Source organism: Crocodylus porosus, unplaced genomic scaffold, assembly GCF_001723895.1.
Source record: "Crocodylus porosus isolate Cpor-Errol unplaced genomic scaffold, CroPor_comp1, whole genome shotgun sequence".
NCBI lineage: Eukaryota > Metazoa > Chordata > Crocodylia > Crocodylidae > Crocodylus > Crocodylus porosus.
In genome coordinates, this window is record NW_017728914.1 from 27375276 (window position 1) to 27397811 (window position 22536).

General features: G+C 43.5%; 1 protein-coding gene across 1 annotated transcript in view; it reads right to left on the reverse strand.

The window, feature by feature from the left end:
* LOC109309857 (follistatin-related protein 4-like) overlaps positions 1-22536 on the reverse strand; it is a 277145-nt gene that overhangs the window by 2680 nt on the left and 251929 nt on the right. Inside the window, exon 5 of the mRNA XM_019534729.1 lies at positions 8252-8442. Within this exon, the coding sequence (XP_019390274.1) occupies positions 8252-8442 (191 nt within the window). The remainder of the gene's footprint in view (positions 1-8251; positions 8443-22536) is intronic.

A 22536-nucleotide genomic window follows, 5' to 3' on the forward strand; every position in this document is an offset into this window, starting at 1 on the left:
GAGAACAGTTGATCAATGGACAAATAAAATGAAGAATGATGTATACATGTAATCTGTCTAAGTCCGTCAAGTTTGGTATGACTGCCCTAAATTACAAATTGCCACAATGCACCCAGTAGAACCTTCTGCAAGCATGAGTGGACATTGTGCTTTTGGACAGATGACCACAAAACCTGGAAACCATGTGAAGATTGTAAGCAATTTTTTGTGTGCACCACAGTACATCACTGCTACTTCATGAGGAATGCAATATTTAGTTAAAACAGTTAGGAAATGTTTTTGGAAGTAATTGTTATTTTAAAACAATGTGAACAGCAGAATTAACAATTGTTCATTCACGTTTTGAAACTCTCAAAAAAGTTTAAATTTTGTTCATAGTTCTTGTTAAATAATATTTTTGGTTCAAATCATCATATATACAAGGGCTCTGTGAAGCTTTAGTCTCTGATTGGATTCAGCGGACATTCGACCCAATTCAGTGGCCAAATCTCCAAACTGAATCAGAGGACCCTTTAATCTCTCTGAATCAAATCAGAACCCCCTGAATCGACTCGGAGAGATTTGGAAAGATTTGGTGATTCAGACATAGACCCAGGTTTAACTGTTTTTTCTACATACCTCTAGGTAGCAGGGGCTCATGAATGCCGCAATGGTGAGGCAGATGGAGTGTCCCACAGGAGCGTCGGGGTGGGGGGGTCCCCAGCACCCTCAGCAGCGGACCTAGAATTGGACCACAAGCACTTCTGGTCCACTTCCAGGTCTGCCAGGGAGTGCGCAGCGGGCTTCCACGCTCCCCTCCCCTCCCCTCCAGCGACTGGAGCCTCCTGGGTCTGGAGGGGGCACCCAGTGTCCCCCCATCACCAATCACTTAGCTGGGGGGAGGATGTGGGCCCCCCCCCAGCGCACTCCCTGGCAGACCCATAAGTGGACCAGAAGTACTTATGGGTTCGCCACCGAGCATTTGGAGGGCCCCCCTACACTCCTGCAGGATGCTCCATGCACCCCAGCATCACAGCATTCACAAGCCACGCTGGTACCTTGCGGTATGTAGAAAAAACATTTAAAGCTGCATCTATGTCTGAATCACTGATTCTCCAAATCAACACTGAATCTTCAGATTCGGATTCAGCTGAATCGAATTGGGGACAGTGATCCAAATCAACGAATTGAATCACTGTCCCTGATTTGGGCCAAATCTGAATCCAATAGGCCTGCTTTGCACACCCCTACTATATACTCTGTCAAATAATCTGTGTGTTTAATAGTTTTTGGTACCTTTATACGGTTGTCACTGGTTCCATTTTGTTCATGCGGGCGGGGTAACAAGTTACGCCATGAGTCCAACAGTCATGTTCAATTGCAGGGTAACAAGTTACCCCATGAGAACAACAACAGTTACGGTTTCTTGAGAACAGGTGAGGGTTAAGTTGGAATCCTGTATTGAGGCAGCAGTCTTTGAATGTGAGATACTGTTAAGTCTATTCTTAGTCTTTACAGCAATGTTATTGCTAATCTGTGCACATTACTAATCTCAAAAAACAATAAAATAAAGCAGAACAACTGCACAAACTCTCTTTAACAAAACCCGGTGAAATATCAGATGACTCTAAGCATCCCCCCAAGAGCATACCGTGTAACAAGAACAGAGCTGGGCATGTTTTCTCTAACGAAATAATATCTTCTTGAAAGTGTATCAAAACATAAATATTCAACGTGGAAAAATGAAAAGGAAAGAAAAATGGATTCCAAATATAGCCACAAAATAGATCATGCAATCCTAGTAGGCAAGGCAAAATTGTATTATTCATCTTTATGTCTAGCGTGGGCAGCAGGCAGAGTCATACTGAACATACACTTCTTTCTCAACATATGTTTTCTCTCTGACAGATGTTTCTTTAGAATATATATGGGCGCTTTACATCTTCTATTCTAAAAATGGAGAAGGCTTCCAGAAGTCAAATAGCTAAGTTAGCAAAGAATCAACGTCAAAATTAAGTATAATGAAAATGATAGGATCTTTGAATTTACAAGAGTATAAAGAAAACTGCTGAAACACAGAATCTCCAGAGCAAGAAAATCTTTTTGCTCTTGGCCAGAGGCTTTTTCTTTTATTTACAATTCTAGTCTTGGCCCATTGTATTAAAAGCAATTTAAAGTAATAATGCTAAAAAATGACCCTTCACCTAGCAAGTAAAAATGTTCAATAAAAGTGAGATCAACCATAACTTCCAAGATCAATCTTCTAAAGATGGAAATTTCCCTTTGTCTACTTTTGTATTGAAAATTGATTAACTTTTCATAAGACTGACAAGTTTTTACTAGCTCCTTTGATTTAATGTCAGGAAAAAAAACACGTTAGCTGCAATGTATTTGGTAGATTTATGAAACCAACTTTAAAATACATTAAAGTTTTAAATGGAAATAACATTCCAATTACCACAGTTGTTAATAGCCTGGTATACCCACAGCTCCAAAGTTTCTCTGATATTTCACAGTAATGGGCCCACAAGGAAATTGCTCAATAGGGTCTTTCCAGGAACTGTGGTTGGAATTGGAATCTATCCCTAAAAGGAGAACAATCAAGCAGGCCTCCTTCCTCTTTTCTTCCCAAAGATTGTTTGTCACTGTGTAGGGATATACACAATGGCAAAGCTAATCTCTATCCTCCATCCATCCTCCATCCTGCTAGATACTGCTCTTACATAGCTGGGAATGAGACAGAATGAAGAAACTTCCCTGTTGCTCAGTTTATATGGGTAGGAGCCAAATGTGCTAGGAATGATCCTGGGACCGTACATTCCTGTGGGGGCAGGAGGGAATGATCAGGCAGTGCAGGGAGATAACAGGGATAGATGGAAGTGAGGCTTTCTGGGTTGTATGCTGTACTTCTTAAAGTGGCTGTAGTCTTCAGTGCAGACAGGTTTTAAGAGGTCACCGTCCCTCCTGTGACAGTGCCTCTGCACATCACCCCCTGGTTCAGCACTTTGCCTATCTGTGACAATTCAGCCCTCAATATGAATCAGCATTTAAAAAAAATGAATGTGTTTTTGTTTTTTTTTTTAACAGCCTGTTACCTACTTTGCCTCTCCACTATGCGGGCAAGATTGCGGTGCTCTAGGGACTATTTTTCTTTTAAATAAAACAAAGGAAATGAGCAGCAACAACTCATGTGCCAGCCACGGAGAATGAGATCACAGTGTCTCCCACTGTACCACATTTCTTTTATTTACACCTCTTGAGTTGCAGTACAGTTTCTATCTGTGGAGGGCTTTGTGATTTAAAACTCATACAAATTAAAATATCCAGCTCAGATCAATCACCAATCTACCTAATGAAGCAGGCAAATCTGGGGATACTGCAAAAGAGAAAATTAAAGGCATCCCTCAGTACCTAGGAAATCTTTTCCAAAGCTTGGGTAGATAAATTGCCCAGAGGCATGCCCTGAATCTCAGCCTTGGTGTGGGAATTTAAAATACAAAAGCAAAAAGAATGGCTGTGCTGCAACCAACTCATTTCAGTGTCAGACTTGTACAACCAGCCCTTTAGAAGTGAGATTCTGAACTGGTGGGCCATGGAGAGGCTGTACTTGGGCCACAGCAGTGCTTACAGATTGGAAAGAATCACAGGCTCCCTCCCTCCCTCCCACCTTTTCCCAAACATTTCTGGTCCAGGCTGCCTTGCACATGACAGGTGTGGCCTGGAAACAGCCGAGTTCCTACCTTAAAGCAGTGATGCCAGAGAGGCTAATCATCTGTGCTGAGAGGTAGCCCAGGCCTTAATGCTGTGCGAATGCAGTTGTTCAGTTTCCTGTGTCAGAATGAGTGCTGACAGAGCAACCTGGAACCAGGAGTGTCTGTGGGGAGGGGAGAAGATCAGCTCCCAAGGTCCACATGGTGTGACTGGCCAAAACCTGTGACTGCCTTTAATGCAGAGTAGAGTAAGGTGCTGCACTTTGGTAGGAAGAACCCCCAGCATAACTACAGGCTGGGCAGTCCTACGCTCATTAGCGCCACGACCAAAAGGGACTTGGGAGTCTTGACTGACCACACGATGAATATGTGTCACCAGTGTGGTGCTGTGGCTGGCAAATCTAACCAAACTCTGGCATGCATCCAACAGTGTATCTCAAGCAAAACCAGGGAAGTCATCCTCCCACTTTACTCGGCCCTGGTGAGACCACAGCTGGAGTACTGTGTCCAGTATTGGGCCCCCAATTTCAGGAAGGATGTGGAGAAGCTTGAGAGAGTCCAGAGGAGAGCCACTCATATGATCCAAGGTCTGGAGGGAAGGCCGCATGAGGAGAGGCTGAGGTACTTGGAACTTTTTAGTCTGGAGAAGAGAAGGCTTAGGGGGATTTGGTGGCAGCCTACAATTGCATAAGAGGGGTACATCGGGACCTAGGAGAACAGCTTTTCACCAGAGCTCCACAAGGGATAACAAGGTCTAACAGCCATAAACTCCAGGAAGGCTGATTAAGACTGGATGTAAGAAAAAAGTTCTTCACGGTGTGTGTGTCCAGGTTCTGGAACAAACTCCCCCCAGAGGTGGTGCAAGTACCTATTTTGGACTCCTTCAAAAAACAGGTGGATATATTTCTTGCTGGGGTCACTTCATCCCAGCTGAGTTCCGGCTTATGGTGGAAGGGCTGGACCCAATGATCTCTTGAGGTCCCTTCCAGCCCCTAATGTCTATGAAATCTATTAAATCTATGAATAAGGTCTAATTTGATTCAACTCTAGAAGACTGAAGCCATTATGACTTCCCAAAGACTACAAAGAATCTCAGTGCCACTGTTACTTTTAAAAGTCAGGGAATTCCTGACTTCTTATTCTGTCCTGATTGTAGTGCATTGCCTTCCCACTGACATGATATGGGAAGATCTACCTTTCTTAAATGTAACTCTTTCTCCAGTCCCTCCAAATATACCTTAGCACATCAGGTTTTTCCTATTGTCTTTTTTATGATTTTGCATTTTGTGATTTAATAACTATAATGGCTTATATAGAACCAAACTTTTATTTTAATGCAAGTTCAGTTTTAATGAATGTGAAGGAATGTGTTGCATAAATATAAGAACAGAATGCAACAGCATAACTACCAAGTGTCAGTATGTGAAATCTGTTTTTAGCTTCAGAAAAAAGGTTTTTTTTACAAGCAGCCATCTCCCTAAAATATTATCAAATTTAGATTAGCTGTTTTATGAATTCAGAGATACAGAGATCGAAGCAAATTTACCCTAAAACCTTGTCTTGTGAAATAAAGATCTTAAGTCATGTCAACTATACCAGGATTAAATTCACAGCAAACTATTCTACTCACTACTAAGCTCAGGGGAGGAGCAAACTTGTTAGCATCCTGCCCAGGGGATTCATTTTCATGTTGAACCTGAAAACATACATCAAGCTTACAGCAAACAGCAAGCCTTAAAAAGACACTTATCTAGAGCTAAGAGATAAAATGCTAACTTTTAGAACTGAAGTGGCTTCTTAAGAGCTATTTGTTTCTAATTACTCTCAGGTAGGGTATAATAGAATAGTAAACATATTCAGATAGTTAATTATTCAACCATCCTTGTTGTGAATTTGTTTTCCTAATTTAAAAATTCCCCAGTGCCTTTAATTAGGTGAGCTTAGACATACAATAGGCTTGTGTGAAGCAGCTAGTATTCGCTTCCTATTTGGATTTGGCCAATTCGGGAGACAGTGATTCGATTTGGTGACTCAGCTGCCACTGAATCTCCAAAATGAACAGGCCTCATCCCCTGCCCACTCTCCAGACCCATCAATGGCTGCACCATCCAGCCCCAGCATCCCAGCAATAAAAGAGAAAAAAAAAAGCCCTGCACTCACCGGCTCCTGTCAAGCAGGGGGCGATCCCTGCTGCTCTCCACAGCCCTCTGCTGCATGGAGGGGCTCTTCCATGAGCCCCCAGAGGCCCCAATGGCCACTGCAGCAGCTGGTGAGTGTGGGACTTTTTTTCTTTTAGTGCCAGGACACTGGAGCCAGCCGGGGCAGCCATTGATGGGGCTGGTAGAGCAGGAAGGGTTCAGGAGCTGCTTAGGGGGGCTAGGGGAGTGGGCAGGGGATGGGGCCTGGTGGAGGTCCCCCCATGGTTCTCTGCTGCCTCCTCCTTAAACTGTGGGTGCATCAGGAAACAACGCACAGGGAGTGGGTGCATGAGAGGGACCAGGGCCAGGGCCCACAGCCTCCTGCCTGCCCCATCAGTGTCCAAGCTCCAGGTGCTGTCTATGAGAGATTGCAGCTGCTGTAGCAGGAGCAGAGCACAGAGCTCGGTTCCCCCTCCCCCACAGGTGGCACAGCCAGAGTGGAGCCCATGGATGGGGGTGAGTGTGGGCTGCCCGTTGTAGGCTCGGGGCTCCCTGCCCTGCTGCCCTCCCCCAAATGACCTCTGCAGCCCAGTGGGAGGGACCCAGCACAGGAGGGTGAGGAGGCTCAGTGCCATCACCAGGAACCCCACACCAGCTGTGCTGCCATGGTGAGGTGCCCCCTGTCCCCCTGGCAACAGTGGGGGTGGCAGTACAGAGTTGTGTCTCCTGCTACTGCTGGGCAGGCAGAGGGCACCTTGTTATGCCAGCACAGCTGGTGTGAGGCTCCTGGAAATGGCACCAATCCTTCCCACAATGCTCTGCCCTCCTGTGCCAGGGAGGTCCCCTGGGGAAGGGTAGCAGGGTGAGGAGGCTTGAGCCTGCAGTGGGCTGCCCACATCTGCCCTCATCCTGCACACAAATCTTGGGGGGCATGAGCCCCGCCCCATTCTTCCCTCCCTTGGAGTGCACACAGCAGCAGAGAGCCAGCCCCATCACCCCCCAGGATGAGCCACCCAAGGCTCCATCCCACTCCCCAGTCAGGCCCTCACATTTCTGCCCTGGCCCCAGCCCCAACACACCATCCCGGCTGGGCAGCACCCCCCGCCCCAGTCTTGCCCCATTCCTTCACTCCTTCCCCCCCTTAATGTAGGGTCCTTAATCTGCTCTTCCTCCTTCCTCTTCCCCCCACCAGTAAACTTACCTGCAGGGAGCTGTGAGAGCCACTCTCCATACTGCCTGGCTGCTACGTGCGTGTGTGCGCACACACATGCACGTGGCACCCCATGCCTGATTGCCCTCCTCCTTCTCCCCTCAGCCCCAAGCAGCCCTTTGCAACTTGGAACTCTGCCAGCCTGTAAGGGGAACTGCTGTTCCCCACATGTCTCCTTTGAAAGAGAATATCCATGTTTTTTTCCTTAAAAGGAGAAAAACTGCATTTTTCTGTGGTGAACAGAAAACCCCGGTCCCTGCTCTTAAGCCTCTTTCAGGATCAGGCCATTGAGAGGACAGTTCAGTCAATTTATGGATTTCAGGCTGTGAGAGCAAAAGGTCATGTTCTTACTTGGTTAGTAGTTATGATGGCAATGAACATAATCCCAAAAGGATTAGCTGACTTTACTACATTGTCTCTGGACAGAGTCGGTGTCCTGAGATGTACCAGTTATAAATAAAAGGAAAAAATACGGACCTAAGAAGAGAAGCAAGTAAGTTGTAATATTTTTCCATGCCAAGCATAATGTCTTACTGTTATTTACAGTACTGCTTTCTCAGTTTTTTACTTGAAATGAACAAATTGAGTACACATGGAATCAGATGAACTCTCTGTGCTTCATGTTTGGTTAACTTTACCAATTAGATGAATTCAAAGAGCACAGCATGCTGGTAATTAAAGATTACTGTTTTCCCAAGCTCTGTACCTTTTTAGCTTTATTATGTTTTAATAATCAACATTTTAATAACTGCAAAGAGATCTCTGGAAAATATGGCTCTTAACATATTTTAATCTTAATGTCATATTAATACAGGCCAAAGAGGAGGGGAAGGGTGAAGTTCATTTTGTAATTTAAATACTTTGTGAAATCCAAATTAATTTTATATTTCTCAGGTAGCTGGAAGGATTTCAAAGAATGGTTGTAAATAGTGAGGGGTTTATTTTTGGAAAGGATGGCAAGAGATATGGAAAAGTGCCATATTTTTTGTTTGCAAAATATCCTAAATTGCTTGAGACAACACCTCTTTCTCCCAAGAGAGATGGGGGAAAAGACTTATATGCTGCACTAGATTTTCTTTCCTTCACCTAATGTTAGAAAGACAGTTACAAACAAGTATTCTCACAAGAATTCTGCTGTGTTATATTCAATTTACACTTTGAATGGAAAATGCAATCCACTTCATAATTCAATTTTCATTGAACAATAAACCCACCTGAGCCAGTTCAGAGCTGCTGAGGTGTCCATCACTGTTTATATCCAAGTACTTAAACATATCTTCAACTAAGAAGCGCTTCTGGGATGTTTTATCCTCTACAGGGTTGCCCAGTTTGCTCTGGCGATGAGCTTGAAGGTCCAAGAGAATGTTTTTAAGCCGACTGTAGTCTGCCATTGTGCAAGTGTCACCTAAAAGACAAGACTGTATTACTGGACCATCTTGATCTGCATAAAGAACTGAACTTCTAATGGGGAGAATAAGACATAAACAAATACAATTCTCAGAAGCTATCCTTTAAATAGGTCCCACAGTCATTATCCTTTGCAATAGCTGGCTTTTAAAATAAAACTTGCCTTCAAGACAGTGCCCAAAAGGCAGTGTCTTGAAGTACACACTTGTGGGTACTCCCTGATTGGAGGAAGGCTAATGGACATCACCCTGACAGAAATGCACCCTCACTGAGGCATTGGGCAGTCAGCAGCATTTCTTTTCTGTTGCTGTCTGGCAGAAGCTACAACCATCGAGGCACTGAATGTCTGGACTCCGTCTGGCCTTTGGATTCTGTCTCAATGGTCTAAAGGGGGGATGGGAAGTCTTGGGCAGCCTCCGCTCCTCCATACTCTTGCCTAGACATGCATCAAAGGTCTTGGTGTGATGGTCACAGGACTCTTTACAAGAAGATTCATCAGGCATCTGACTAGACCTCTTACACATACATCATGATCCAGAGGATTGATGGTTGCCCACTTTACCTTCATGAAATCTCTTTATCATGTTATCTTGAGGGATTTTGGTTGGCAGATTGCCTACTAATCCCTGCCTATGCCAAATTTACTCACTCTTTAAAATAAATATCAAATAAATGCATGTCCCAAGATTCTAAAGTAAATATAAAACCTAACCAATCTGAATATAAAAAGCATCGTGGGCATAAATAAGTGCCACGCTGGAGCACTGTACCATGCAAAACATGGAGTTTCCCTATGAATGTTGACTAAAAACTATAAGGTTGTTTGGCAAATAAGGCATGAAATGCACTGTGACACTAAATATTTTATCTCACTGGTAACACACTTGAGAGAAATCAAACCTTAAATCCAGCTCAACCTGATAAAGTGGTCACAAGATAAATAATGAAAGGTGACAAACCCAAGGGCTGACCTAAAACTCCTATGTCATGGCATTAACTGTGCACATTGCATTACTGGGGAATGTGATTGTGTTAATCCTTGAGATACTATCCAGGATCAAATTCTATTCTCAGTTAAAATAGTGTCCTCTGAGCAGTTATTTGGAAGGAGATCAGTAACTCTGAGAGCAGAATCTAACTTATAACATTTATGAGCTTTATGTATTTACTGATGCAGCACTGCAAGAATAGAGAAATCATTTCTCCGATGCTTTCCCTCTGATGCGCCTGGAAAACATCATATTCAGATTTAAGTGGCTTAGCCTTCAGGATCTTATTGTGTTTCATTAATTACAACAATGGCTTTAAATACTGCCTTTTAAATGTAAAGCCCATTATTTTACTCATGACTTAGGTCTGAGAGGTCCAATCTCATTTCAGGACAGGAAGGAATAGCTTGGGTACATGCCAGGAACATGAAGACAAATGACTTCCAGAAATGGCCTTAAGGGTAGGCGACATGGGTGACCACAAAGGGTGCCGGGGTCAGGGAGATGCCAAACACACACACGCACACACACACATCCCTCATGCTTACAGCAGCATTCTCCCCCCATCCTGCCCCAGCCGATCCCCAGCCCAGGCAGGAGAGGTAGTGCCCAGGCCAGTTCACCCCCTGCTTCTAGCTACTTCTCAGGAAGAGACAGGCAGTGTGGGCACATGTGAGGAGGGTGGCACCTGCTCCAGTCCACCTGCCTTGCTGCTGCACTGCAGCAATGGTGCATGCCCGCCCACTTGCCATGTGCACAATGCTACTCTGCCTCCCTATTGCACCCCTGCCTGCCTGCCTCTGCTTATGCTTCCAGCAGCACCACTGAATTATAGAATCACAGAATCACAGAAAATGAGGGTTGGAAGGGACCTCAGGAGGTCATCTAGTCCAACCCCCTGCTCAACACAGGACCATCCCCGACTAGATCATCCTAGTCAAAGCTTTGTCTAGCCAGGTTTTGAAAACTCCAAGGATGGAGATGCCACCACCTCTCTGGGTAACCTGTTCCAGTGTTTTACTACCTTCCTGGTGAGAAAACTCTTCCTAATATCTAACTTAAACTTCCCTTGCTGAAACATGGGACTCCTTGTTCTATAATCTGCCACCACGGAGAACAGTCCAGCTCCATCCTCTTTCAAACCTCTCTTCAGGTAGTTAAATGCTGCTATTAAATCCCCTCTCAGTCTTCTCTTCTCCAAACTAAATAAACCCAGTTCCCTCAGCCTCTCCTCATAAGTCATGTCCTTCAGTCCTCTCATCATTTTTGTTGCCTGAATCTCTGAATCCGAATAGAATCAAGAGACCCATTAAAAAGTCTGAATCAAGTCAAAGCCTCTGAATTGATTCAGAAAAGATTCAGAGATTCAGAAGGCAGGCTTGCAGCAAACAGAAACTGAGAAGAGGAAGGGGGAAAAGGGAGGAGATATTGATATCTGTAGCTGGCCAGTGACTGTGATCTTTCCCTGAGTTCCCTTCCAATCACAGTGCTCTGGGGGAGGGGTGTAGAAACAACATATAAGGCTGCGTGTGAAGTGATCTAGATACAAAAACTCATGTTCTCAATAAAGACATAGGATTTATGATGCACTATAACCTGTCTGACATCTGACTCCCCAGGTACCTCTTCACTTTTACCTGCTACATCCCCCTGCCCTGCCCCCCTGCCTTTCTCTCACCCCGATGCCTCAATTTACATTTTAATTGACTGGCTTTCTTGCCTGCATTGCATGCCAGCCTCTGGCTTCTTTACTATTCATTCCATGCAGGAAGAGCACACACAGAAACTGCAGATGCTTCCTCAGCCTGACGAAGGGTTATTAAACCCAAAAGCTTGCCAAGATATATTTCTCCAACTATTCAGTTGGCCTAATAAAAGATATCACATCTACTCAAAGAACCTTAGAGCAACACGGCTACAAACAGAAACCCAGTTAATACACACAAGTAACATGAGTTTTGCTTTCAACAGTTTGAGCTGCACTTTCACAGAAGCCCCTGCACCTGTCTCCTTGAAACCTGGCAGGCTTCACGCCCTCAGAAGGGGCTACCATCCCTGCTGCATTCATCCCGCTCTGCCTTAACACATGCAAGTGATACGAGTTTTGCTTTCAGAACCTTAAGGTGCAATTCCCAGAATCTTCTGCACCATCTCCTTGAAACTTGGCAGGCTTCATGTGCTGTTTTCATCCCGCTCTGCCTTAACAAACACACAACATGAGTTTTGCTTTCCATAGTTTGAGGTGACCTTTCACAGAAACGCCTGCACTTATCGCCTTGACACTTGGCAGACTTTATGCTCTCAGAAGGGGCTACCAATACTGCTGTTTTCAACCAATTCTGCAAAAAAATGACAAAGCTATAGGTATTTTAGTGATTCCCCATTACAGTCTATGGTTGAATCACCAAATCAGCGCCAAATCTTTTGAATCAGATTTGGCCAAATTGATTCAGGGCAGTGATCCAAATCATCAACTGAGTCACTGTCCCCCAAATCAGCCGAATCCAAATCAAATACTGGCCACTTCGCACAGGCATAATAACCACCCAGCTACCCAGATTCTGGACACCTGGCATTTCCAGTTTTTCCATACTCTCTGTTGATTTATGTTACCATTTTGTTAACTAGTTTGATGGGAGAAAAGACAGAAAGGAATCAAAGACAGTGCCCCCCCCTGTGGCCCCACTCCATCATAACTGGATTCAGATGCCAAGTAGGAAATTTAGTTCTTTAACAGCGGACACACATACTGAACATTTTTGGTGTATGGTCTTTAAAAATACCACAACTCTACAAGGTAATGCAAGGCATTCAGGCTTCAGGTGGCAATTCCCAGTCAGTGTCCTTGTGGGAGAATCTATGATGAAATTAATATCCAAACAATATACTGAACTTTTGTGGGGTTTTTTGTCAGCTGCTGTCAAACACTTATTTTCTGACAGCATCTTGGCCCTCGGGAATATTGAGGCCGCTTCAAGACTGGTTTATCAAAAGTTTCTTCAACTGCTGGGATTGCCCAAGAGTGGTCCAAAACACTCCCACCCCTTTTATGATATCCCCATACATTTTATGTTATACACAGAGTTTCTCATGCCTGCTTTTAACTTTGGAGCGAGGGGTGGAATTCATACACTTTTATCTCATGTTATGCTAAAACTAGGCTACTAAGATATTACTTTTCTGTCTTGTTCATTTATATTTCAACATCTTTCCTGACACTGGGTCAACAGATTCCCATTCTGATGGTCTATGTTGCTTTCTAGCATGTGTTTACTTAGAGAAAATCAATTGCCTTATTCACTCTAATCAAACAAGTCTGCAGTCATAATATCTGCATGTCTGTGGATACTCTACTAATAGATTCTTCTTCCCCTGTTCTGGAGAATTTTCCTCTCTCCAGCAAAATCTTTATCTTAGACAAACACCCCAAGCAGCAGGGACAAAATCTGTCTAGTTTGCTTCTAGATCTGTTTATCTTTCTTGATGCGGTTTCTTTCCCCATTTTAACAAATGATAGGCAGACCATGAGGTGACACCTAGTGCTGTGTCTGCACAAACAGTTCCATCCTAAGGGGTTATTATTGATTACATAGGGATGGAAGAGATCACTGGGGTCACTGAATCCAGGCTTCGATTGTTACAAGTAACCGCACAGCATAATTCTATTCATAAACTTTTCAAGCTCCACCTGAAAGCCAGGTAGTTTCTTTTTCCCAGTACTCCATTTGGAAAACTTGGAGAAGCTTACTCCGCTAATGGTTAAATGTCTTCTTCTAATTTCCATTATCTCAGTCATTCAAGCCATGGTTTAGACTTCATGCAGTGTCCAAAACATGCACTTCTGTGCTGAGGATCCGATTAAAAAAAAAACCAAGCCAATCAAATTCTTTCAATGGACTTTGTTTCAGCTCCTGAATAAAGACAATTGAAAAATTGCTTCATTTATTGAATATCGTTCACCCTGAACACTCACCGAGACAGAGGATTTATGGAAAAAGTAATGCAATTACATGAGTAAAAAATGCTATCATCATGCATTTTTAGATCATATGTATATAAATGCATGATGATAGGATTTAAATATATTTTAATGTGTTTAATCAATGTGAGTAGCATATATGAATATTTAATGTATAGAATATTAATATAGCATAGATACATCAATAATATATAAGCATATTTAATACTTAAAAGTATTAAATGCACTGATATATATTCTATATATGTACGTTATATTAATAGCATACACACATGCGTAAGTATATGAGAGCCAGAATTAAAGCTGCATAGAAAATATTAATGTGTTTTTAATGCAGTTCCTCCCCACGCACCCTTTGGAATTAATTATTACACTGCTTCATTCTTCAAAATTTCCAACATCCTTATCAGGCAAGTAACCCATTTTCCTCTTACTATTGAGACACAGCAACATGTGCATCTTCTACTGAATTCAATGGGAGCTTTGTACTTAAATTCAGCAGACCTAAGACTTTAATTACTGGTTCCAGTTTGATGTATAGTGTAAGCCATTCAGCCATTACACTCTAATCTGCAAAATTAACTTGATGCGACAAAGTGCCAGGAATGTTGTGGCTTCAGCCAAAAGAGACCACAGCTCTGCATTTAAAGAAGTTTTTAAAAAAATGACTGTGTGTCAATGTAAAGAAATATATCAAAGTTGAAAAGAATGAGAGCTCTGTAGCTCCAGTTTTTTTTTATAACTAGGATTTGCTCTGAACAGGTTGCCAAATCAAATGGAACAGACCTGCTTAGGGAATGGGTATATAAATATGAACTCCACATCCTGCCTTCTGAACCTTTTGAATCAGATGCTTTGTTTGTAGTATAAATACCACTAAGTAATTAGGATACTCACTGACAGTTCCTCTGCTAGGGATCTGCAAAGGACCTCACTATATCACTTTATCAGTTAATCGTCATTTTTTACACTGTGGGTGAATTGTCTGTCTTAGTGAACCCCCATTTGGCTAACCTGCTGCCACAAGCAGCTAGGGAATTTTTAGAAGTGCTTGTGCCCACAGATACCCAGGGAAAATTCTGTGACATACATTATAAAGCCCTTTGGAAAGATTTAGGTGCATGCCTATGCTGGCGTATGAATTTAACCAGAACCGCATGTATGCAAGGTACGGCTGTTGGGTATAGTTTTGAGGAATGGGGCACCTGACTGCTATCTATCTATGCTGATTCCTCCTCTTCCCCATCCTGGGAAGTTGCTCCTTTAACTGTAAGTAATTCTGTAATTCCACCTGCTCACCATGACTTACTACCTCCTTTGAAAAGTCCATGCTCGCCTACATTGTGCTCACATCTTCAAGTAAGATGTTAGGTAGGGTTTTAAGCTCATGTGGGGTTTGAAAATGTGCTCCTTAAATTGCAGAAAAGATCAGTCTCAGAAAGAATAAGAGAAATCACAGAAAAAGTTGGAAACTGCCACTAGCAGCAGCTCCCAGAGGCTTTGCAAATCCTATCATATTGAGCAAAACTCACTTAGAGGACCATCATGTTGCTTTTACTTCCAGTACTGTTGCTGCCATGTCCAGTGTCATGGGGGAACTGTCTAGCAAAGAGCTGCCTGACTGGCAATATAACAGCATGCTACTGAAGCCAAACCAAAAAAAACAATATTATTATTGAATAGCATTATTTTTCCTTCCTCCAGTTTAAAAGAGCATAAGCTGATCATTACGGTAAGAAAAACAGCAGCTTTCATTTATATCATTGCCAGCTGAATTAGTTCCAAATTCCACAATCGTGGGGAAAAAGGCAGAGATTGATGAGTATTTTACCCAAATGAAGTGAGGCATATCCTTATCTTACAAACAAAGCCACAGTATATCTACGAATAACAAACATGATCACATTTTTAAGGTTCCCCCCAAAGACAAACCTTCACTCCCAAGGATGAAGTGTGAAGTTAGCCCTGCCATGATCTCTCCCCTCCATGCCTCCCCTCTACCCCCACACATTACCTTGTCTTCTTTTTTTGTCTGTTGACTTTCCAGCATTAATTTTAGGAATTTAATTGGAATGAGGAAGGGATTTATCATTTCAAACAGGGCGAAAGAACTGATCTAAACTGACCGCACACATGAGACAGAATCAAATGGGCTTTGAACATGGAAGAGCTTCCTTTTGCTAGTCTGAGAAAGTTGAATTTTAGCGGCACAAAAAGTGAATCGTCACAAACAGAACATTGTCTATTTACTGCCCTTCCCTTCCCACCCAGAAATACCAAGCAAGCACACTGAACAAAGTGTAAAAACAATACTGGAGTTCTTCCTAGCTTGCATGGAGCCAGGCAAAGGTCTGCCAACAAATAAGAGTTGCTATTGTTTCCCGAGACTTAGTTCCATTGTCATTTTGCCCCTCTTGTTCCGTTCTTCCAACATTTCTTCTTGGTCTAGCTCCATAGCAACTAACCTATAACAAACTAAGACATGAAGGTATGCACTTCTTATAAGAAATAACAAATACTTTTCAGTTCTCCACCACACACATTAAAAAAACCCCTGGTGTGGTTATTTAGGCATCATGGGTTCTCAGTTCTCAGACACTGGTACAACCCTTCATATAAGCTATGGCAGTTCTCAGTAGCCTCTGGGGCTTGCTCTTGAGTATTGGAGGTTAAATGGGACCTCAGTTTAATTAATATTAGCATATATTAAAATTAACAATCCTTCAGTTTTAATAAAATGTATTCAGGATGAAACTGACCCAAGCAACACCTAAATTTTATGCATTTTCAAAACCCAAACCTGAATCAGGGCTCACATTTTGCAAGCTGCACTTGTGTTTATAGCTAACCAAAACCAAGTGATGGATCCAGATTCTGAATCTTTGAAATGCAGTGTTGCATCCACATTTTATAGCTTTAGCTTCTCTCTGATGAGGATGCTATTACCCGTTTACTCCATGGATCGCATTTATCCATGGTGTGACTCAATGGATTTTCACCAAGAAAGATCACTTCAGTACCATGGAAACCAAATGTCAAGGACAGTCAGGGTTACTCTTCTACCCCTCTTTCTTTCCTTTATGTTGGAAGTGATGGGTCTTTTAAAATAGTAACGTTCACCACTGAGAGGCTAGCAATCCTGTCTCGGAGTTGGTTTATACAGGGCTTACTAGGGACAGCTGCTGCATCCTCTCTTCTTTCTTCCCCACTGCTGTCAATGACACTTGCAATCTTCTTACATTGTGCCTGGAATCCACCTGTTTTATGTACAAAATACTCACTTCCTCTAGCTTTCTGGCAGCACCACTGTCTCTTGTGCACTTGCTGTTCTTTCCAACATTAAAACCATGGCTGTTAAAAAAAAACAACCCCTCCCAAAAAAACACCCTCAAAAACTGTAGAAGCACCATTTATATGCCATCTCACTGATTACCATTCTTGCCTCTGCAATAGCTTCAGCATTTAAGTGCCCCGCAGTGGCTTCCTTTACAACATGAACTCATCATTAGCAGTTTATCTCATCTCAGACTATTCGCATTGGTAGGTCTTCTTAATAGCTATCTCATGGCTGGATTACCTTGTTAGCAGCTCCTGGGGCCCTGGATTCTTCTATTTAATTGGAACCCAGTTTAGATATGCCAAACTGACAAGTTTCATATTTCCACCTGCTTCTCTTTTGGGGCCTGGTCTTCGGGCCTGCACAATGGGAGGTGAGTGCCACTGTTTAGCCAACATGGGTTTTGGGGGAATTCTCTCCTTTTACAGTTTAAGAATTTTGGAAATGTGGGTGCCGCTATACATTTGAGATCACAGATGGGTAAAATCCAGCCCATGGGATGAATCTGGTCAGCAGTAGACTCCATTTCCCAGCCACCCCTGTGCATGGCTGGGGCTGGTCTTCATGGAGACCCCAGCTGCAGCAGGTGTGAAAGCTCAAGGCTGGGGTTGCCATGGAGACTGGCCCCAGCCACACTGGCAGGGAGCACAGCAGCAGGGCAGGGGGCTGCTCCAGAGCCAAAGGAATCTCGCGATGGGGGCAGTTTGCTCCAGAGCCAGGGCAGAGCTGTGATCTGTAGCCTGCATGCTCCAGGCAGGGGTGCCCAGGCAGGGGATCATCGCTTTGCCCCTGCTCCAGACCAGGCTTTCACTGCTGCGAGGAACTGGGGCACAGCCCTGATCTCCTGCCTGCGCGCCCCTGCCTGGAGCATATAAGCCCCATCACAAGATCCAAGTCAGCAAGAGTTTTTCAAGTTCTGCTTAAGCCCACCAAAGTGGAATTTCATTTTGGAAACATAAAATTAAACTGTTTTGATCTTTCACCACAGATGTTTCTCAAAACCTTCCTCTGTTCATTTGCCAAACATTTTGGGACTATTTGCTGTAGCTGGTTTCTTATTATTTTCCTTTCTTCACCATAACCTGGAAAAAGTTTTTAATGTCATAGTTTCTCCTATGCCTGATTTCATGGCTTATTATTGAATCTATTCAGAAGTGTCTCAGAGCTTCATTTAACGGTGGAATAACATTAAGTGAAAAACATCACTTTAGTTTGACCTTAAATTCTTATTAAAGTTCCCTTCTGATAAATTCAACACATTATAAACCTGAACTGCAGGCATCCTGAGAGCCAACTGCAGTCAACTCCTGAATTAGAGATCAGCAGGAGCATTTGCTATTGACCCTCTGCTACAACATGCATATGGGAAAAGCATCACACTTCTGAATTACCTATTTAAGAGCCCCAATTATTATTTGCCTTAAAAGTCAGTTCTTCGAAGAGTGCCCGATTCAAATGCCTTCAGCTTCAGGAGAGGCTGGAATTCTCATCTAAACTTTGCAAATCAAGGCTCTTTCAATAATGAGCGGAACCAGGACATCTTACATGAACACCTCTAAACTCCATGACTGTGCTGTGTCCAAACATTACTCACGTGTTGCACACCGAAACCACAGCCAAAGTGTGTCTGCTCAGACTGAAAGCTGTTCAGGGGGAAATCAATGAGACCACTATGGTATTGGGCCATGCGAAAGATGCAGGCATCACTAAATCAACTTAAGGTCTCATATTAAACAGAATTAATGTCTCCATTAAATATCAAGTATGGTAACGGCTATAAATTATCACCAACTTTAAGTCACATCCTGATTAAGCACATCCTGATGAAGTGGAGCATATGCTGCCTGTTGCTGGATCACAGAAAATAAGAGAAGAGGTGGAGAATGTAAATTCTGTCATACTGGAGTATACATAAGGCACTGCTGAACCAGGGACACCCGGGAGTTACCAGAGCAGCTGTTGCAGGGGCAAAAGGAAGAGAGCTAGATTGGGCTGTTGGCATCTTCCAATCTGGCACATGATCTCAATGACCCTTCCTTTGATAACACATGGATAAAAGAACCAAACCGGGGTCTCTTCGCTTCTCAGGCCTAATGCCTCTTTCACCAGCAGCCCATTGTCTCTCCACCGTTAGGGGACCTGGATCTCTCCCAGCTCCCACAAATATCCATTCCACTGCCATGAGAGAGATGGGCCAGGCTCCCATTTTAATTTGAGGTCCTACCAACACTTCCTCCCTTCTGACATTGGAGCTGGACTCCTCTAAAGTTAATTCAGCTCCCATGTGCAATGCAGGTTCGTCTTTCAGTACACGCTCACCCCCAGCTTTATTCAGTGCGCAGCATGATAGAGCAGAATTAAGGACATATGGACAACTAAAAAATCCTGCTTAACTTGACAAGCAAAATAATGTTCTTTTAACACTCATTTCATATGCATAAATAGATGCATTTACTAATAAAACCAAAGTGGCAGGTTACACGAGTTCCAGCTCAAGCTGGACTATATGATCCTTAAAATAAAAAAGTTGCTTTCCCCATTCAAGAAGATTTTATGAAGTATGTGCCACTTCTAATGATGACTGCTCATAAAATATAGAGCCATCCAATTTGCAGTAATCTTCTGTCTGACAACCTTAAGCCTTCCCCAGGAAGAGCCGCATGGTTTTGATTTCCTGTGGCATGAGAAGCTACAGGCACAGAAATGCCTTTGTTTCCCTAATACTGCTGGAGGTCAACCTGTCTCCGTTCTGCGATATGTGTATCCTGCTTATAAGAACCCACAAAAGGAACTGCTTGTGACTTTCAAATGAATCTCACGCAAAGTGCATTTCTCTGCGCGCACTTTGAATAAAAAAACTGTGTATATTTGCCAAGTTCAAAGAGTGGGATTTCTGTAAAATTTGTCATAAATAATCCAAATAAAAGACTAGGAACATACTGAAGTGGCGCTTCAGTCCTACCCCCAGCCCTCTCCCTGTGGTGTGTGTTGATGTTGTGTTACTTGGGATGAAGCTGAAACGGAGTGAACATACTGTAAAAATACCAACATATAGAAAAGCCTTTGATTTCCCTCTTCCCTGCTGTGGGAGATCTCTGAAGAAACAAGGCCTTTTTTTTTATCTGTTTACAGCATTTCCAAAACTGTTGATGCCTGGCAGTGTTTATATTAAAGAGAGAGCGAGCGCAAGAGAGAAAAGAAAAAAGAAAAAGAAAACCAGAGTATTAAGCTTTGATTGCAAAAGCGCTGCGAACAACACCTGTCACATTTACATGCTCTGTTCACTCAGGGCTATTCGGTTGTTGGGTTTTTTTGGGGGTGGGGTTGCAATGTTTTATAGCAGCTATGCAATCCATTCTGTTTAGCACTTCTGCATGGTTTGGCAGATAAAATATTGATCAGCCTGCCAAGAAACATGGAGTGTGATTCTATTTTCATGTCAGAACTTGGTAATGAACTACATTTATCAAGCCCATCCTTTCTGCAAAAGGTCAGTGGTGAATGTGGCTAAATTACGGTGACACCTCATTAATCTAGCTCTCTCAATAATTGCCCCCTTTGAAAAGTCTACTCTGAGTTTTTGTGAATTGTAGCACATTATTAGAATGGGATCCAAGACCAATCCTCCATTCATTTTTTTTGAGCTAAGGCACTAACAAGGAAATAGCAGCTCTGAGGATTAAATGTCCTTCAATCTGATACTGTTAAAATAAAAAGGAGGAAAATGGAAGTTTCTTTGATGGATAATCTGACTGCTGGAAAATATTATTTTGCCAGGTGCGTTACCATGTGGTAAGTAAAACCTCAGGAATGAACTGAGGATTCATGTTGAGCTCCATTCCCAAATACTTTTGTTTGTGTTTAACTTGAAGTTAATAGGGATGTTCTCAGTGTGTGAACTTAAGCACATGCATAAATCTTTGCAAGATTAGAGCCCTGCATTAGTACAAGCAGCTGGATCTATTCTAAGTTTTATCCATAACAGCCGGAGATCCATTATAAATAGTTGCCAGAATCAGATGCCATTAAAGTCAATGGGAAAATTCCATCTTTGCTAGCGACCAAATGAACATATTCCAAAAGTGCAGGCTAATTCAGTGAGAGATTATGAAGCTGACCCTTTTTTTTTGGACACCAGAGAACATTGGGGTTCTGAAGACCTCTTGTGGAAGTACGTGTTCGTTCTCCTTTTATCCAAACCCAAATCCAAATCCAAATCTCTTTTTGCCCTACTTGTAGTAACTACTCATGCAACTTGGAAACATCAAATGGCAGCAGCTAGCTCCCAGTCTCGGCTGTAATCTTCCTTTATGTATTTAAAGCTTTGTTGCTTACCCTAACTCAGCGCAGATTCTCTTGCTGCCTGAAGCTGGTGAGTTAGGATGTCATGATTGGGAATCACATTAGGAGCTGTCAACCTCCAGCCAGCATGCTGAATTACACATGATTATCTATCCGCATGCTCAGCTGTAAAGCAATTGAGAGTGCTGTACACGGCACAGCTGCAGTGAGATATATGCCTGTAACTGCAGTACTGTGCTAGCAAGGGAACTCTTGCCCCAGCTACTCCAGTGGGTGAGGCATAATAACACAATGCTTGAAAACTCCAGAGAAGGTGAACTCCAGTGCCACTAATTTTCAGGGCAACCTTTCACCACCACCAAATGTGGTAATAAAGAGGTGTTTGGAATAGGTTGAAGAGTGTCATTTCTACAGCAGAAGGCACTGAAGGTGTCATTTTTGTCAGTTCCTTTACAGCACGTTGGCTATTTTAGGCAGCATGTCAGGTTAGAGAATCACAAGTCCTGTGGCAGTTTCTCAGCTTTACGAGGAAATTCACCCAAGAAATCAATGCTAAAATCAGCTTTGCTTCCTTTTCCTTTTATGTGGGGGGCAAAAAATATAATAATGGCCTTAAATTAAGGTTGGCAAGCTGATAAAATGACTGGGCAATTCTTGACCAGTCATCTGACAGGTCAATTGACCATATATAAATATGGTCAACTGACAGATAAATTGACCATTAGGCCTGTGCAAAGTGGCTAGTATTCACTTTGGATTCGGATTTGGCCAATTCAGGGAACAGTGATTCGATTCGGTGATTGAAATCACTGTCCCGAATAGATTTGGCCAAACCTAATTTGGAGATTCGGCTGCTACTGAATCAGCCGAATCTCCGAATCAAACAGGCCGCATCCTCAGCTTGCTCTCAATGGCTGACCCACCCACCCCAGCACCCAGCTCTTTGAACTGCCCCCCCCCGATTCACTCTGCTCCTGCAAGGGGCAATCCCTTCTGCCCCCCACTGCTCTACACCATGTGGGGGGCTCTGCCATGAGCCCCCACTTCCCACGTGCTGTCCCAGTCCCCCCATGGCTGCCCCGCCCGGCCCAGCTCCTGGCCCTTTAACCAAAACAAACAAAAAGTCCCGCACTCACTTGCTCCTGCCCAGTGGGGGGGGTAGTGATCCCCACTGCCCCCCCACTGCCCTGCACTGTGGGGGGGCTCTTCCATGAGCCCCGAGAAGCCCTGAGGCCGCTGCACCAGCCAGTGAAACTGTGGTTGTTTTGGTTGTTTTAAGGCCTGGGAGCTGGGGGGGGGGTAGGGAGAGCAGTCAGGGGGCTCATGGCAGAGCCCCCCATGCAGCGTGGGGCAGTGCAGGGCAGTGGGGATTACCCCCCCCCCCAGCAGCACCCGGTGAGTAGGGGCTTTTTAAACAAACAGGAGCTGGGGTGGGCGGGGCAGCCATGGGCAGCAGGGAGAGCAGGCGGGTGTTGGAGGGGCTCG